Source organism: Trachymyrmex septentrionalis, unplaced genomic scaffold (genome assembly GCF_001594115.1).
Source record: "Trachymyrmex septentrionalis isolate Tsep2-gDNA-1 unplaced genomic scaffold, Tsep1.0 scaffold20, whole genome shotgun sequence".
In the NCBI taxonomy this organism is placed as follows: Eukaryota; Metazoa; Arthropoda; class Insecta; order Hymenoptera; family Formicidae; genus Trachymyrmex; species Trachymyrmex septentrionalis.
Window position 1 is genome coordinate 2866816 of NW_017305180.1, and position 20708 is coordinate 2887523.

General features: G+C 31.7%; 1 protein-coding gene across 15 annotated transcripts in view; it reads right to left on the reverse strand.

Moving 5' to 3' along the window:
- LOC108747753 (CUGBP Elav-like family member 2) overlaps positions 1-20708 on the reverse strand; it is a 490486-nt gene that overhangs the window by 211183 nt on the left and 258595 nt on the right. Inside the window, exon 1 of one of the 15 annotated variants that reach the window (XM_018485466.1) lies at positions 13129-13306. The exons of the other annotated variants lie outside the window; for them this stretch is intronic. Coding sequence (XP_018340968.1) covers positions 13129-13274 — 146 coding nt within the window. The 5' untranslated portion in view covers positions 13275-13306. Of the gene's footprint in view, positions 1-13128; positions 13307-20708 lie in introns of those variants that run through there. 15 annotated transcript variants of the gene reach the window in all.

The following is a 20708-nucleotide window of genomic DNA, read 5'->3' on the forward strand; positions in this document are numbered from 1 at the left end:
GCGACAAGCAGACAATGCCGAGCCGAGGAAGGACTGTAAACGCTATTCCGTTTTGCACAGACGTGAGTAATTGAAGACTAAAGACATAAGGTCTTGAATGCATGACCCTAAAGATCGGAAACAGCCAACTGTAACCAAACGATCTATCATGATGATATATTTGATCAGTGCCAAATATCATATAACATAAGTCTAATTTATTGGTCGTTTGATATATGGACCAAGCACTCTAGTATCTAGCTTAGCTCGATAAAACAATAACGTAACTAACCTGATATGAAACGTACCAAAACGTCGTATCGAATCAAATTAGTATCTATGTATAATCTGTATTTACATACATATGCTGTGAATATTTGCGTATTAAGTAATAGTTGATTTAGATTTTCTTCCTTTATATTTTCTTTGTTCTAACAGTGAATACATCTATGATCTTTCGCTAGTGAATATTTACGAGTTTATACTCTTGTGTTTAATAATATGTACTTATTTTTATATTCTATTTATGTTAAAATTCTTAGAGGAATAGAAATATTGTTTCATAAATAAAATAAAAATAATATTTTTATATAAATATATAAAATTTTTATAAATTTAAGCAATAAAAATGTAAAATAATATATTCACCTTATTATTAATTCAATTCCAAGAAGATTAATACTTTTAATTCGTTCGTTCAACTTGGATATATATGTAGCTGATAAAATTTATTATTAATCATAATAGTTCTTCTTTGGTCGCTTCATTAAAGATTCCAGTGAATTGCTCAGCGAGAGAAGATAATTTCCGAGTTTATTTTGGCTCGTCAGCGTGGAAATGCGATTTCGTTGCCCGTTACATCGAGATTCGTATCGCTTGCGGCTATGTATACCGATATTAGAGGGTTCGATGTCCCTAGTCCTTAACTATCTTCGAACTTCATCGGAAACTTGAAGCATGTAATACCTTGCGCAGCTGTGAAAGTCGTGCAACATATGTATAGTTTATAATTCAGGTACCCCTTCCCTCCATCTTGTTCTATGTATCGAAAAAGACTTTGCGTATTGGAGATTGAAAATGTTACAGAATCTATCCAAACGCGATAGAGTTATAGGTATATTTTATCACTTAAAATTCAATAGTGGAGTAGTTGAATAATATAAATTTATATAATAGCATTTTTGTCTAAAATTTCATCGCTTTATTCATTTTCTACGTCTCCTTTTTTCGCAATTTTTACGATTCTTATAAATGAATTAACTAATTACCTAGAAATTATTTAATTCAACTTTCGCATAAGAAACTATTATATAAATCCCATGATTTATATATTGTAACAATTACTAATATTGTATACCATAGATCCCAAGACATTGCATGTGCTTTTGTTGTGAAAAAAATTAGATCAAGTTAGATTCTCTTAGATAATTTGATTAGTATAGAAGTATAGAAGACTTATTGAAATTCTGCGTGTATCTCGTTCAATAATTAAGAAAAATCGCCCGGGGCTAAGCAGGGTGCGCCGCTTCCTCTTCGATATTGTCAAAGTTACTTAATCCGGGGGGTTGTTCAACTACATTGTGCGCGAGGATGGACGACTGCGTGTGTTTTGGTGTGAGATGCGTATGTTCTTTCATTAGCCGCAGGAAATTAACCGAGAATGGCCGCGAAGACCTTCCCATTCTCCGACCCTTCTCTTTGTAGGACTCTGGAAGCGTCACAGCGTGACGAAGAGTGAGGAATAATCGGCGAGAGGTCGAATTTCGAAAATTTCGCCGTTTCACGGTTGTTGCGTGGCGCTCCGGTGAAAATGACAGCTGGGCTCTCTCTCTTTTGAGCGGCGAGGCCATTTTTTTTATATCTGTCGACCTCGCGACACCCCTCTTTTGCACGGTCGTGCAACCCTTCACGCTCGCGAGGCGAGCACATTCTATGTACTATTCTAAAGCGTCTCATCGGTGACAAGCGTGAATGTGACAGTGGAGCGAAGACTGAGAAAGTAAAAGAGTTAAATTTGCATAATTGTTTTCAGTTTACAGAGGTACCTTGTGTTAATAAAGAAAAATACTATATGGTCTACTAACGCGATACGGTAAAGTCCCGCGATTTTTCTACCGTTGTAAATATACATATATTTCGGTTGCTCATTTCTCTTCCTTTTTTCTGCATTCAGTAAATTTAGCCAAGCTTAATTTAACTGTTTTCACGAAATAATTAACTAATAATTTAAAACCGACAAAATAGTTCCAAAATAACCAATTACTTATAAAAGAATGTAAATTAGCGATACTCACGATTTATAAAAAAAATTATTTAAATATATTGGAGAAGCAGAATTCTAATTTAGAACTTAACAATCGTTATTTCTCTATATACAATACATAAAACTAGTTCATTTCAATAATATATTTGTTTAAGTATTTTGTTGAAATATGACTTCCGTACTACATATATAAAATACTTTAGCGTCAAAATTTAATTGCATGCCCTAGCAATCATCCAAATAACATGATCCAAGCTGTCATTACAACTGCACATCTCAACACGCGAGAAATTTGATCACCTAATTACAAGTTTAAAAATGTCGACAAAACTGTTATCCCGATGATGCGAGCGAATGTTGATAGAATAAGTTCGAGCGGGTATCATGAGAAAACTAATCATTCGAGAGCGGATCACAAAGAGCATTGACCCGAGCTCGTGGAACGTCAAAAATCGAAAACGTTTATCGATTTTGCCGTCCTAGTGGCGGATGGAACACGACACGGGTGATCACACACGTTTCAAACCCTCGAGCAGTTAGGCCAGTCACGTGTAGTGTCCGCTGCATACGAGTGCTGCATACAAAAGTTTTTCGACCTCTACTTTGTGGGCCGCGTCCATTCTCGCCTCGACCATCTGAACATATACTCACATCAACATCGAAACTTATACGTACTCTCACATATATATCAGAAATTACCATTGCACGTATATACATCTGTATTTCTCGTCTACACTTATATCTATCTATTCACATTCATAGCAGTATCTTCACATCATGCTAGTATGGCTTACACCATCTCATACTTCAAGTTTTCGCCATATCTACAGAGAAAATAAGCTTTGCATCTACGCTTTACGCCCTACAACGAGCATACCACTACAATTATACATTTACTGCAGCGGCAACTCTACGTCATAGCTAACGTTCTCCCACGCCTTCACATTTTCACCAAAACTTTCTCCTACGTCTACATATGTATACAATTACTCGTTGTATCTACTTTATGCTTGCACATACACAAGCTACACTTGCGCTGTAGAAGCTTCAGCGTCATATAGCGTTTCAACCCTCTCATACATGCCAGCACGATGCCTTCGTTCTCGGGAGTGGCAGCTGCTCTGACACCGAAAAACAAGGAAAAGCTCCGTGAGCGGTTGGAAGGACACGTACGTGGTATGCTCTTGCAAACAACACTCCAATGAGAAGAGATACTCAGCTCGCCTGTAGACCCGGCCCCTGTTGCGCCCACGTCGGACGCCACGCCACGTGAATATGTCTAATTCGTTTCGCGCGTCTCGCCACGTCGAGTGTGTAAAGGGAATATTTTCTCGCAAAATAATTTCGCTATGGTCGATGGTTTTACGCGATGTATATGTATAATTTATTCCCCCTATTTTCCTCTATACATTCGTTGTTACCTTCCATTGAATTTCAGCCAGACAAGTTAAAGCTTGCAAATGATCCTTCTTAAAGATTCTATAAGATTCTGTTAATTGTATAGATATAGAAGTCGACGGTTGTGTGTAAAGGCTTATCGATGATCTAATTGCAACGCAACAAAATAAGAAAAATAGTCAGAAAAAAGATAAAGAGATCTAAGCGACAAGCAGAAAGAGTGCATTATGCGGTATACTTCAGTCTCGAACGGTTGTTTATTTCACTTGACAAAGTTGCTAATGAATAAACATGGACTTCTTATTATTTGTGATAGTACAATTTAACATATCCTAACGAGCAGACTTTTTGCCTTTGAGGCAAACTAAGTAAAGTTCAAACAAGACAATTCTGGTTTAAGAAATGCAGTATTTTATAATAGTCGAGAAAATAATAAACAATTATGCGGTTTTTAAAATCAAGAGTCAGAAAAAATTCGTAATGAGTTAAATAATTAAATATTCAATTAGCAAGATTATCTTATCGCATTGTTATTTATTAAATATATTAAAGGTTTGTTTTCAAATTGCGATTCAAATAAATTAAATTCACAATCTTATCTGTCATATTTCAATATGGTTAAAAAAAAAAATCTAATTGTTATCTTTATCATCAACAAGCATGATATTATTCTTTTTTAATCATTCTTATCAAGTAATCAACTTAACTATTATCTCATACAAGTATTATCGATTCTACTTCTTATATTCAACATATAAAGACTTATACAGACTAAGATAAAGCATAATTTCAATTACGAATTATTATTTTACACATTACAAAATAATGATACGATGTACAACTTAATCATGTATCGGTCAAAGATTCGCGGGGAAGTAACTAGCAGATATGTCTAGCGGCGTCCAATTACCGATCAGTAATTGAAGAAGAATTTTTGTTCAGCTCAAATTTTGCGCATCACTGTTCGATCTATCTCTACGGTCAATTGCTGACTCCATTACTCTTGGTTAATTAAATCGATCAACTTCGGGCTTACGACCACAAAATATTTTTTACAATAATAATGTGAAATTTGTCAAGTTAATCAATAGAGTGTATTACGGATGCGAAAGTTAATTACTATTAATTCCGTTTATAAAATAAGTTAAATTTTAAGATTTAAAAATAATAATAATTGTACAGGGTGGGGCAAAAGTCCCGCTACCATTTTGATTGCGCGCCATCTTGGTTATGTGACGTATAGCTCAGTTTAGCTTAACCGTTGTGTTGTGTAGACGTCCAAATTTTATATGGTAGCGGGACTTTTGCCCCACCCTGTATATATATGATAGTAATTTATATGTATTTATAAAAATTGCATAGTCTCCTTATTGAAAGAGAGATATTTTACATAGCAATTATTTTTCTTAAATAATTTGAACGCATACGAAATGCTTCATCTGCACTGTGTAATATTCTACTAACATATCCAGCATATTCTGGAGTTAGAATCGAATTAATTAGAGTCGAAGGTTCTAATCAATCACAGCAGTTTCCAAATTACAAGTGATCAAATTTGATCAACAGTATCGCGTAAAGTTTGAGCACTCAGCCCCGTTGCTGTACTTACATGCATACCGTACTGTTATGTTATTTTCATAACTCGGGTAATATTGTTTGATACATTCAATCGACTTTACTTTTAGTTTCTTACGTGTAAATTCATGTAGTTTATAACTGATAAATTAAAAATAATAAATTTATTATTAATAGCAAATAAATTATTATATAAAGTTATTTTTATATTCCGAATGTTACATATATTATTTACAGAAAAATATTTTTTTCTATTTCCATATATTTTTTAAAATAATTTTATGATATTTTATCAAGCTAAAATGATATAATAATTGTTACCGTCACTTTAATTATCAAATTTTAATCGTAAACTTTGAATTATAAACATGCTATGCTACTGATTAAACTATTTAAATGGAATTAGTTATCTGTACAAACTAATTGATGATTAATTCGGACTCAACCTGTTTCATATTTATAATGTTTCGTCAATAATTGAAAAATTGGAAAATATCAATAACTTTATTCTAATGTTGTCCTATATATACACAATATGTACTATATTACACATTTACTATATGTATGTACACATTTAATAAAGAAAAGTATAGCTTTAATAACTTTAAGCTTAATTAATTAAGACGCGAAAGATCATGTAAAAGTAAATAATTGAAATTTAATATTACATACGTTTCAATCACAATTTAGATTTCTAAATTGTGGTTTTTTTGTACTTAAATTACTCAATTCAATGTTTCTCGTATTATTCTGTGTTCTCAATTAAAAACTGGTAAATTACATTTAAATTAGTAAGGAATTTAAAACGTGATGCAAAATATATTTAAATTAATGCATCACTAGAGAAAATTAATTACAGAGAATTAATTTAATTCGTAAATATCATAAAATGATAATTTATAATTTCTATTTTTCTATTATGCTTTTACTTCAACTGAATAAATTACGCAAAATATCTATTTGGTTAAACTGTCTGCTAAATACTGTGGCTAAAATACTCTTATTATTAATTGAAAGTATTAATCGTGCAAATTCATTATTGTTAAATAGGAAATTATCGCGTTTGCTTCTGGTATTGACGTGATTACGTCTCGAGGGAGAACAACGACACAGTAGTGGGAACAGCTCGCGCCATTGCCTGTCGGTTTTCAAGAGTCGCAAGTCTTGCGAGTGATATCATGACGACCTTGTATACACAACTGTATACAAAAAATAAATGCCGAATGCCAAGCACTGGTACTAAGTCGGCCACAACATATTTAATGTATTACAAAGCAAATGTATGCCAAACATTTATTTATTACGTTTTAAATTAATTTCGATAAATAATTGTTATAACATAAAATACATGTTATCTGAATATAAAAAATCAAACAGAAAAATAAGCTGAGCAAAATTAACATTACTTGAAAATCAAGAATAAATAAACTTGCGAAATAATATAGAAATATAAGCTATATGTAATATTTACCGATTGCTCACAATTCTAAAAAAAATATTGTAATTACAGTTTTATCTAAAGTTTTCGACAAAGTTAATCTCCATAATACACTATTAAAATATTCCATGGTTATGGTTATGGGAAACATCGTGTAGATTCATGAATTTTTATGTTACCTTGATATCTCACGAGGTTTGAAAAATGATAACCGAGAAAGATGACCGAGAAAATTTCAAAACATCTACATATACATATCTACCTGATATATAGTAACTGTGGTAATTCACAACGAAAAACAGTTCGTCGACTGTTCCAAAAAGATAAATCCAAGACAAGAACAGCTCACATAGGGAATTCTCTTTGAGCTTGTACCCATCTCATCTAACCGCTGTAAGACACTCTTCTTTGCGTTTCCGTTTCCCTAATTAAGAAAACTCGTCGTTCTCCCGGTAAGTATGACGATGCCGTTCGCTTTCTCGCGGACTTTGATGGCCATTAAGACATCTTAGAGCATCTTAATCCACATCGGCAAGAAAGTTTGACGATCATATTCGAGAATTCAATTACATTGTCTCTGATTATAACATTGTTACACGAATAATTTTAGAAATATGTATTAAAATGTTATATATAGCTTTTATGCTACGTATGAAATAGATATTATAAAACTCTTTAAAAAAAAGTAAAATTTCTTGATTATTAAAATATGAATTTTATCGATTTATATTGTAATTTTAAATATTATGTAACATAAAAAACTGTGAAATATTATTTTTTAATTTTGGGATGTTACTTTTTCCAATACTAAATTAGTTTATTAAAACTGTTATATATGTCATGTGTTCTTTGTTTAATAATATTGGATATTATAACCAAGCTTTTTACGATAAAAATATCAATTTTATATTGTGTTAAAATTCTGTTGTCAAAAAAGTAATATAATAATGGCGATGTGTGTGTGTGTGTGTGTGTGTGTGTGTGTGTGTGTGTGTGTGTGTGTGTGTATTGTGTTTAATAAATGTCAAATATATTATTTAGACTAAATTTATTTCTTGCAACAAATTCTTTATTGAATGATTCCTCTTGCAAGCAGGATATTTGTTGTTTAATATAGCCTTCCTGTTATTTCATCCTATCATCAAGATATTAATGGCTTCGATTCTGTATAACATGAGCACACAGATTCAATTCTAGCTTGGATATTTTCGCAACGCGTGGGCATCCAATTAGTGTTAGCTACGCTCTGATGCCGTCGGAGTAATTGTCTCATAATTGATACACTGCCGCCGCACGTAATCAAACAAAACAAAAAATATCTCGAATTAAGGAACGCTCGTGCTGGCGTGCTCATTCGAGATAGTTGAAAATTATTCCCGAATCAGCCGTTTTACGAACCCTTCTCACCCCTCCTCCTCCCCCTCTCTCCCGTTTTACCCCAAATGTATGCGCGATGCTTAGGGTGAATTTGCCACGCGGTTAGTGTTTCGAGCTTGGTTGGTTGCAAAATGTTTCTTGCTGAGTATATAACTCGGCTACAATTTAAGCGTCGCATTATCGTCGTAGGCTGAAGTCGGCGAATAACCACCGACTTCATCCACATGGGATTAGTCGGACATTCACATCCTCACATTGCTCTTCTATTCTTTCTGGTTGTTACTTAATTGCATCAGATATTTAAATGACACATTTTTACAAATAACAGAAATATAATTTTATCATATATTTGAACAAATATGAAATCGATTGTTTGTTAAAAATATTATTTATTCTAATTTTTTATATTTCTTAATCATAAATATCTTTGTACTAATAAATATAAAGTTAACTTTTGTAAGATGTAAAAATAAAAAATCGCTAACTTAAAAAATAATTTATTATAAATTCACTTATTAAATAGAATTTATATGTATGAATTCTTTTATATTTTTAAAAAGTTAAGTATCAATTAACATTCTTGAAAACAGAAAGATTATTTTATATATTTGAGTAAATGTATAAAATATTTTATATATTTGAATAAAACTTGTTTTTATAATTAAAAAAAAGTATATAAAAAATATATAAAGAATTTATTTTTTTAAATTTTAAAAAATTTTTAAAAATTTAATCTGAGTAAATAGATACCGATAATATCGATTATATGTTAATTATTTTAATCAGCATTTATAAAAAATTTATAATTATTTGCAATTTATTATGAACATGATGCAAATTACACTTTATTACATTTAGAATTTTTTTATAATATATTCAATAAACCATTTTAAATTATTACGAAGAATAAAGATGCACGGAAAATGTACGTTATCGGAAAATTACTCAGGGACTCAATAGTGGATTTTCATTACGTAGAGGCATAAGCTTTTGATAATTCCATTTCGCAATTCCTTTCTACGATTTCATCATCGGAATGGGAGATAGCGATGCAAAAAGCTTCATTAGACATTCCGTGCGCGAGGACGCGGTCGTATGTTGCAAAAGACACCGTACGGTTATAGTACGCGGCCGTGCGTTTATCGCCGATAATTAATCGTGGAAGAGCGGCCGAATCAAAGGAATCAAAGGAATGAGTCGATTCGGCACGAGCGTGGATTATACGAGGGGCACGAATTTAATTTCCTCCCTCTGTCTGCCAATATACCGGAGGGATTCGTAAGCGAACTAATTATTTTGCGAACCATCTACCCAGTGAATCGGCCCGATGAAGAAAAAAGGAGAGTGGAAAAGAGAAGAGGAAAACTGGAAAGAAAGTCATGCACGCCTCATATAGCCTTTGCTTAAAAAAATTAACTTCATTTCTAAGTCATTTATTTTAAAGATTAAAATATTAATTTTTTAATACAATAATAATATCATAAAGAAACAAAAAAAAAGAATATTATAAGATTTTTGAAATTTTTATTAATATCTTAGAAAATTTGTACAAATAATGAACTTATAAAAGACAATTTTAAAATATTAAATTTACAGTCATCATAATATTAATTTTTTTTAATCATAACAATTAAATGGTCTTTAAATTTATTTATTTCATAAGCAAATTAATTGCATGGTGTCATCGTAGTGAGCTTATCGATGAGTTTAGAATATTAGTTTACATTATTATTTCGTATTTCACACATACGAAAAAACTTTTTATAGATTTAGTTATAATTTTGTTTCACTGATATTTTCAAGAAAAATGCAACATTGGAAATTTTGTCGATACGATCCTGCCAGAAACGGATGGGCGATCGAACCGCGCAATAAGCGAAAGTTATTTTGCCGTTGCAAACTCGCGAGAGGGAGAACGCCAGCGATAAGCGGTTATCAGAGTGTAATTCAATTACTGGATCTTCACAGTGCCCCAAGCACTATTGTCCCGTTTTTCCCCCTCTCCATTCCGATCCCTCTGTCCCCATAACGAACCTCTGACTTCACTACTCACACCCTCACGGGCATATAGGCACTGATTCGTTATCACCCTTTACCTGCCACGACACAATGGCGTTAAACAGGAGATAACCAAACTGATATTGTGGGTCTGCCCTCGAGTTCATCGCGACGACAACTTCGTTAACGTAGCATGAAAGAGAAAGAGAGAGGGGGGGCAGAGAGAGAGAGGGGGGGGAAGAGAGAGGAAAGAGATAAAAAAGGGGAGAAGAAAATCGGCCACACATTCTTGATAATTAATTGATTAAATGCACGCTTATGTCTCAAGTAAAGGTGCATTGTCCGCGTTCTGAGCTAATTAATGAGAAATAAAATCTTGCAACACACTTAGTAGCATAGTCATCGTGTATCGGATATCAGATAATTATTGGATATTAGATAGTTAAATTACGTAGATATTCAACAGTAATATATCAACGACTATATTCATTGTAGGTCGTGACTTCTTTCAATTACGAGACACCGATTAATTCTTTAAAGACATAACTTAAAGACAAACTTACTTTAAAACTGATCTTCAATAGATTTTATTATAACCAAAATTTAAGAGTGAATAAATCATTTAAATCGAATACGTAAGAATGAAATAAAATAAAAATATATACGTGTCAATATCACTTTTTAACACTTAGATAAAAAAAAAATCTTTTCACAATCATGATTATTAAAATAATTTCTTAAAAAAAAACCTTGTCACATTTTTGTTTTAGCGCATTTCATATTTTATTCTGTCCCATTTCTACTCTATGTTGTCTTTTGAACAGCGTAGTATTAACTGAAAAATAATCAAACTGATAGGTGCCTGCAGTCTTGCAAGTTAATGTCTGCTACTATTGCAATTGCTTCGTTAATGTAAGCGAGCTTTGAAGAAAAAAAGAGACCAGAATGGAATGATGGAATAGAAAGAAAAAAAGAGGAGAAGAGAGAGAGAGAGAGAGAGAGAGAGAGAGAGAGAGAGAGAGACAACAAAAGTTGACCAAAACTTGATAGTACGAAACTCTTTAACGACTCTTGAGATGACTTCTCCTTTACTGAAAGGGTACAAGAAAGAACGGAACATTTAACGACAATTGACGTTATATTATACGCATATTTTTTGCTCACAGCTCTTCGAGGGAAGATTTATTCTATAAGCTAAAATATTTCTGAGCCATAATAGTTGTTTAATTCTGATCTAATCACTAAGAAAACGGATATAGGTGAATAATGCTTAAAATGTGTAAAAAATGAAAAATTACCAACAGATGTATATCAAGAATAATTTTTTTCTAATAAATTTTTTTATAATACCATAGACATCAATTATATGATACAAATTTAATACTGTATGTAAACATTGCAAATTTAATATAAAAAAAAATAAAAAATTTATTAAATTTATATAAAATTAATTAATTAAATTATTGGCAGCTTCATCCGCATTGATTTTAATGACTTTATATTGATTGTAAAATAAAAATCAAAGATTTTTAATCAAAATAAAAACAAAAATAAATAAAATTGCTTTTAATTTAAAACATAAAAGTATTTGTTTTTAATGTAACGTTTTCATTTAATTAATAACAAATATATAAAAAAGAAACGCGCGTATAAAATACGTACATATGAACAGGATACATTTTTTTTTCAAATATTACGTAAATATCCACAATATCTATGCAAATGCGAAAAGCAAGTCGATTAAAAATTTGCATTAAAAAAATTCTCGATGAAAAGATACCGTAGCATTTTTTGTAACGTACTAATTGGCTAAAGGGCCACGATGCTAGGCGGGTAACCAATTAAAAAGAGCTGAGCGCAAGGAAAAAAGCTGAGCGCGAAAGTTGCCTTTATAATCGATTCTCTCAAACGAACTCGGTAAGAGCAAGAAACTTAAGTGAGACTGTCTTCGTTATTAATTATTAATTATCTCGTCCGTTTATTGATGCAGTTTTGCATTAAGTCTTTTATCCTACAGCTACTTTCTGATAAAATATGCTTTATAAAAGAGAAAATATATCCTCTGTCAAAGAAACTTTTAAATACATTAACTAGACTATTATATTAATTTTTAGTTAATTGTATTTTAAGTTTATCGTTATATATTATTACTCATTTATTTATTTAAGCAATTGAAGATTAGCTTCCGAAAAATTATTTATAAAAATAACTTAAAAACGTTTCTTCTACGGATACAGAACACAATTTTTAAACGTTAAATAAATAAAACGGTCTACTATTTTATCAATGAATTACTTTTTCTAAAAAAGAAGAGAGCTTCTCTCTTCTTTCTTTTTCTATTTCTCCATATCTCTCTCTCTCTCTCTCTCTCTCTCTCTCTCTGTCTATGCAGAACTGATAGTTTCAAAAGAATCAATTCGTTTCAATCATTAGATTTGATCAAAGCTTATACATTTTAATCAAGCACGTCACAATTCTAGAATAATCAAAATTTTCTGTTCAATCTGCTGTATTTAATTACTTTTACTAGTAAATGAGAAAAACGTATAGTTTAAATTAAAATTGAAATAGATAAAAATTGAAAAATCAATACATAAAATAGCAATTTTTTATATTTTATCGTTGCACGTTGATATTGCAGTTAGGTTCTAATTTAGTTGCAAAATCAAGCGGAAATTAAAACACAAAGCATAATATCTTTTTCTGTTCAATTGTATTCAATATATTGTATCTCATGTTATTGCTCTGTGTGTCGTGACCCAATCATAAAATAAAAATCAATGCGCGAGGTATACAGAACAAGTTTTATATTTATCGATCTATACGGTTTACGATATTGCTACTCTGTTTTGATTAAAATTACAAAGTTAAATAACAATTTGATGTACAAATATATACATTGATAAAGCAACGTTAATTAATATTAACTGCAATCCCACTTTTTATAAGATTGCAGCTAATGTTAATTAAAATTCTGTCAAATTATGATTGGAGCGCACGTAGTATCTTCTTATCAGTGCATCCGTTTCATGCTACTACCATTATCATTTCAATCTGCATATGTAAAATATGTAAAAATATGAATGACGTTCTCTCTTACCGATCTGGTTGCTGCGACACGTCGCTATTGTTGTTATTCTGATCCAGCTGCATTGTCCCATTAGTGAACAACTTATAATCGAGCATAGTTTCCGAGTCTGTCGCATTCAATGGTGCGCTCGACGTTTGCACGCAGGACTCGAACATTGATCGTTCTTTCTCGAATTACACAATGTGTGCTGCAATCGATATAACAAAAAAAAAATCTTCAAACATTTAATGTCAGTGATACCGATAACCGCTGTCGTTCGACGCTGCTCGTTTCGCCGCCAATTCGCGACGACGGAATTTGAAATTCAAATTTTATTAACTGGTGAACCTTATTGGAAACGAAGAGTGACCTGTTACGTTTAATTAACTTGAATGAACGAATTCGATGCGATATCGACGGAGATCACTCTCTGACGCAAAGGACTCTTACATGATCAATATTGAAGCAATACGCTGTATTAATAATATTAACAGAACTTCGTTATTTAAATATTAATATTACTTCAAACAATTCAATCATGTTACACAAATCCCTTTCTCTTTTGTTCAACAAATTGTAAAATAAAATGGATTGAAAGAGCTCAATGAAAAATGAGTATAAAATATGAATTTAGTATAATCATAAAAATACCTTAAAAATTCATATTTATAGTTTAACTAAAAATAATAGAAATTGTATAAAGTTAATTTATTTGGCATGTTATTATCAAAGACTTATCAAGGAAAATATTTTAATTATAAAAGAAAATTATCAATTTGTAAAATTATATATATAATTTTGTATAATAAGAAATATTTTTTTATAATAATTCAAATATAAACAATATAGACCAATTATATAATGTTACTTTTAAGTATTAGATACAATATATATTAAGTTTTAAGGAGACTTTAGAAACAGTGCATTATCTAATAAATGATCAAATGTTCTATAAAGAATACAGAGTATTAAGAATCGTTATTAAACATGCAAGGAGACTGCTTTAAGAAAATTCTACAGTTATTCGATAAATCGAATGTTCTCGAACTTCGAAGTTCTTCTACTTACCAAAAAAAATCACACTACTAATACAATATAAATCGCGCAGCACACATAAACACTTGGATTTATTAGAATATAAACGATGCTTAGGAAATTGATGAAGATGCAAAGCACAATGATGAGGAATCAAGCCGCTTGAAAAGCTGCGTATCGATCCGCAGCACGAGTTCAACTGTGGACTATTTTGGATATGTCCATAAACTAAGGTCGTAGCGTGATATTGTTATCTGCTGCCAGGTAGATCGTGCACGTAAACATAAACGAAAAGGTTCCGCGTTCTTAGGCAGAAATTTATCATCGTAAATATCTTTCCAATGTTACACAAAGTGTCCTTGTCTTTGCTTTTATTTTATTAAGTAAAGTATTGTGAGAAAATGTAAAATTAAATATACAATTAATGTTAGGATTTTATTATAGGATTTGTATTAAGATAGTGTTTAATCTAGTTGTACATTCGCTATTATATTAATCTTACATATTTCACTATAATTTATTTCTTTGTAATAGTATCATAAATTCAACATTGGATTATTTCCAAATAAAATTCGTATTTTTTCATGATGGGGAGAAATTTATAATTGTTGAAGAGTATTATATTTTCATACAAAAATGTACAAAAATTATCAATCTGTATTCATATACGATACTATGTTACATAATGTAAGATTTTAAGTCTTTGCGAATATCTTTAAAATAATTTATTATTTACACAACTACATCATTATCTATAATGAATAATACTTAATACTTATGATGTTTAAGAAATATCTCTTCAATTTGATAAAAAATGTTACATACACATATAAAAGATAAATCTAGAATATTAGAGTAATAAAGAATAGTATAATATTATAATAAAAGTTTTTTGGATGACTATAAGAAACATACTTTTTTATATTTGAGCAGATTGATATAAAAATGTCTCTTGTAGAGAGTACGCAACTTATCAATAGGTAAACTTCGAAAATTTTTTTTATAATGTAGTATTAAAAGATTTTTCAATATTTTAAAATACTTTAAAATTTACATATAAATATTTAACATATATTTACATATAAATAACAATTTATTTAAAATTTTAAAATACTTATTAGCACTATTATTAAATCAACGATCAATTTAATTCGTGATGTTATTTTAGCTTCAGTTTATAATTGCGTTTCAACAATAATCAACGTGCAGTTTATATAACTGAAAGACGTAAAATTTAGAAATACTATTAGGTACTAAGATTTAGCCTTGACCAAGTTTAACGCCTATTTACTTGTTTATGTTAGTCACATAGCGATCTAATTTAAATTTAACTTGTTTTAATTTGATTGAGAGACAACATTAATTGCATGAACACATACCGCATAACTTTGGTCGAAATAACTAATAGAATAATAATACGGATATTTAAAATCAAAATCTAGGAAAGGCAATATTCAATGTCGTTATTTTAAAGAACTCAGAAATAATCTAGAACAAGATATCGATACTTTTATAGTATAGCGAACTATCGTAAGATTTTCCCTCTTGCGCGTAATTTAACAATGAGCGCGCAAAAGTGAAACTGAAACACTCGCAGTTTTTATTGATAACGATATCGGATATGCCCTCGTGTTGCGCGAACATGGGAGAATCTTTAAAAGATCGGCACGAGTAGGCGGCCATATTCTACTACAAAGATAGAAGCTAGAAGGAGTGAGTTGAGAAGGTTCGCGCGTAAACTGATATTCCATTCGGAGCACCGAGGCGAGAAAAGTGTAGCCCGAGCTTAAGAGGCACAAAAAAGCGCTTTCCACCTTCGCGAAGTAAGCAACGTCTCTCTGGCTCGTTCCTTGGAAGAGGTGGAAGCGCGAGAGGGTCCGGGGATTGGATTCAAGGACTGAAGAGCAAGTGGCAGAACGCGGAGGATCTTATTTACCGGTGGAGGAGTCAGTTTTTCTATGGACACATAATCTCTCTCCACTGGCACTGTCGACCGTCTTCGTCATATTTCATTCCGAATATAACTTCAACTTTGACACACCATAGACATACATTTCTTCAATAGATACCTTATTCTACCTGTATCAACAAGTATTTTGGATGACAAACCAAAAATATCTGTCACAATGAAATCCTTGTTGAAATTATAATTTTCTATACCTTTTTATATTCTTGGATATAATATATCTCATAACTCATAACATTCTCTAAAACTGAAGATATAAATTCGATCATTATAAATAATTACGTATCGACTTCAAATTATGCCGGAGAACGAGCACATTTACGTTCCATGTCTATAAGAAGCACGGAAAAATGTGAGAATTCAAATAAAGTAAAGAAGGAAGAACGGAGGAATTTAATTCACGAGCTATGAAAGAGGCAAAGGGCAACAATGTACTATAATTTGCATAAAAGGTACATGTAAATTTTTCCACGGCGTATACATTATACAAGATGTATTTTAAGATATTTGAAATAATACAGATTATTCAATCGGGAATGGGAGTTATTTACATAAAATTGTTCAACAAGAAAGATACATAGAAAAAGATTAATTATTGAACTTATAGTATGTATATAATAAGTAGCTGAGGGATATTTAGAAGGTAATTAATATTCTCGCGTGAATAGCTAAAACATATTGACACCATCTACCTCACATAACTTGTGCCTCCTCATCTTGCTACGAGTAATTTCAGCAGTTCAGTACTTCAACATGCAATGGCGCGGAAATAAACTTTGAGGGTTAAAGAGTAAGAGCAGAAGCGAACGACCGAAGTATGCAGTCTTCTTTCCTTCTTGTTTTTTTATTTTTAACTACAGCTACTCTCTGCTTCATGAACGAACTGAGTCTCGACATACGTAGTACGTATCCTCCTTGCATCGTTCAGTTTTTAGGTATTACGTGGCGCACTTGACTTCTTAACTTCTTCGGAAAAGTTCTCGACAGTGCTCGAAAGCGGAATAAGGATAGGGTATTTTCATTACATAAAATGAGACGTCATGTTTGAAGTGGACGTATGCTCTCAAACTTGGTTTTCCATGTGGCAAATTCTGTAGCAGTTTCTTTAATTAAATTACTTATATAAATAAAATAATATAATATAATATAAAAAAAATCTTTCATTATTATATGCTGAAGTAATTATATCAGTTATTTATAAAAGAAATTAAACCGATCAATATAAATATTGTATAAAAAATTAAACAAATTATTGATAACTTGGCGTACCTTTCTTTCTTATTTAAGTATTATAACAGTAACATTTATCTATTAATTATTCGATAAATAATATTTGTACTAAAATAGAATTTTTTAAAACGTTTTTGTATGTTGTTAATTTGTGATAATTTCTCTAATAATTCTGTTTGTTTACTGATACTTTAAATAATTGATTCCATGACATGACAATATTAAAGCTTTATAAAATATTGCACAAGGATATATTAAAATATATTAATTCAGAAGATGTTTACCTAATTTTATTAAAAAAATTCCCCTGAAAAGATTGAAAATTTTTTAATGTAACTTTGAAATAAAATGAAGTACAAGCAATGCAATCAAACTATATATTGTAAGTTAGTAGAAGGGATTCCACGAAATTATATTTATCATTTTCTACAAGTTCATTTTCTATAAAACTTATGGAACAATACAAAAAAGGTTTTATCAATGAACTGTTTTATTCTAAGTATTGTCTTCTATTGTCAGCTTAATTTTCTTTATAAAAACTTTAAACAAAAAATTTCAAAAATTTCTTAGAATACCGATAAAATTCCATAAAAATTTCTTATTTTTTTAATAGTAAAAAGAAAATCCCCTGAAAATTCTAGATTTTCTTTTCAGATTTATTCAGATAGTACCCTAAATATGTAATTGTATGAGAAAATTTAACATTGTATTTTTGCTTTTACTCAGCAAAGTTGTCATTAATGATGGCGAAAGAATTACACATGGAAAAACAATTCAAAGTTTAAAAGGAGTAAAGCAAATGCATTAATTGTGAAATATATCAGAATACATACAGTGATGAGAATCTGCTTTTTACACATAAGTTTAGCGAGACTTTCTTGGCCATACAACAAGCTGCACTAGTTATACAACAAGCTAATTTAGAATTACAGTTTTAGATAGCGAGTAGCTCCCTTCCTTCACTACTTTCCTCGTTCTCGCGTTTTTTTTTGCCTGGTCGACTATTTTCCTGTCCACCGTCGCGCTTGTCGCGAGCCAACTTGTTACAAAGGAACCTACGTCGCCAAAGGGCGAACGTAAAATTGGCTCGAGGAAAAGTTTTGCAGACGCGATACGGTTTTACTAGAAAAAGAAAAACGCGAACCATTAACATTGGGTTGTGCCAACTCCGCTTAGCGCTACCAGCGAATATAATTTTCTTTCTGTATTGTAATAGAAGTTATAATCCAAAGGGAAACAAAGAATCACTAATGAAATAATTATCAAAAGAAACGAAACAAATTTTCAAAGTATCAGTTTCAGCAACAATTTTCTATTTGAAACTGTCATGATTGAATCGCTAATCAGTTAATTATTTTTTTCTGTAATATCATTTCTTGACTAAAAGAATCTCTCTCTTTCTCTCTCTCCTTCCCTCTCCCTCTCTCTCTCCTTCCCTCTCCCTCTCTCCCTCCCCCTCCCCTCTCTCTCAATAAGTTAATTATCTAATAAGTTTAATTATCTAATAACACTAATAATAATAATAACAATAATAATAATCAAAAAATTGATTTTTCTAAAGAAAATTAATAATCTTTAAATGTAAACAACTAGAATAGAATAAACAATAAAAGATGCAGAACAGAAAGATATACTCGTAAATATAATTTGCATTCGTGCTGCTTACGTGATGTGATATATGTATTAGTACACTTTTTAAAAAATGAAATTTTATGCATTGAAAAAGACGCATAAAGAATGTGAATAACTCAGTTGCGCCTTTTTGATTGACATTGTGTTGCTACTTGCTATTCGCATGTGCTAGAAGCCGTAACAAAGTTAGATAGACCGTGAATTTTCAGCAAATTCGCTGGGTAATTATTTATTGTGCTTACGCGCCATTGCGCATTCCCCCAGAACATAGAGACAATGATTTATTGTATAATGAATGAAATCATAGAATAATCATTTCGGACGCAATGACACGCGAACTTGGACTCGTTACAGTCGTTACATATTCGACTACAGTGGAAAGGTGATATAATTACAGCACGGTTCAATTGTTGCCTTTTAGAATTATGTAGTGAGTCCTTGAGTACCGACGGTATTCGATCGACATGCTATTTTAATATTTCAGTGCTTCCAGAAACCATCAATGCTTTGCAATGCCATCGTGCATCATTGCGGCACGTAAAACAAATGGGAACCTACGTGAAGAAATGAAGTACGTTTCAATAAATTTCACCCATCCATAGAATAGTAAAACCAGACGTGGTTCGTCATTTCGATCGCGGTAACACGCAAATTCGAGCTTATTACAGAACTGCGGTGAACTGTTCCGTAATTATGACAGAGTTGGCAAATAATTTAACAAGACCTCAAGCGAGATCGCAAAGTTTGTGAATTCAATATTTTCTACTCTTACACGCTTCACTTCATGAATCTTTTTATTATCATTGTTTACACTTATTAGTATTACCTCTATTTATTATTAACGTTAAACTTTGTTAAATGTCCAATAATAATTTATACATTATTATCTTCTATGATCTAAATTATTACCTTATTTTAATCATTTCATCAATTTTCAACTATAAATCTGTATAATCGTACAAATTCGCAAATAAAATTTTTCTATTTTCTCACGATACAAGTTTTAGAAAGTTTAGCAGAACAATGCATTGAAAGATAAAATCGTATTGTAGAGAAAGAAATAATATAAATATCTAAAGATATATATTTGTATATATTAAATTGCAACGCCATTAAGAACTGATATTTTAACACTTCTTGGAACACGCGTGCGATGCTTCGTTATGCGTATGACACACAAAAGCAAATGCCAATACAACTGGCGAGGAACATTGTGGAACTGTACACAATATACTTTCGTAAATGTTGCAAATACGTATCATCGGCTGAAAGCGAGTGCGAGTGATCCAGAATTTCATATTTGCAGAAGCGGGCAGCGGAACGCGCGGATATTTCGCGCGAGGCATAAATGTGAAAAAAGAACGAGCGCGCCGAGCAAATGCATTTGATTAATTACGACGTGGACGTTTTTCAGTCGTAAAGCAAATAGAATCCGTCCCTGGCGTCATTCCGAGCCTGCCGAGCACCGGCAAAGCCCAGTACGTGTAAAGCCGGCGAACAATGAATAATATTGCGCCTGTTTGCATTTCATCGCGCTCGCACACATTACTAACGCCCCGTCTGAATCGGTCCGGTCTTTTCGATAGGGCGGCTCGGCTCGAAGGTTGGTGTGAAATTGCGGGGGTTGGTACGAACCGTACTGGGCACTCAAGTAATAACGAAATTGACGCAGGAAACGCGAGCGCGTACTCGAGCGCGCGCGCTTATGTAAATGCGAATGATAGCGGTCGGGGAGAGGGGGAGGGGG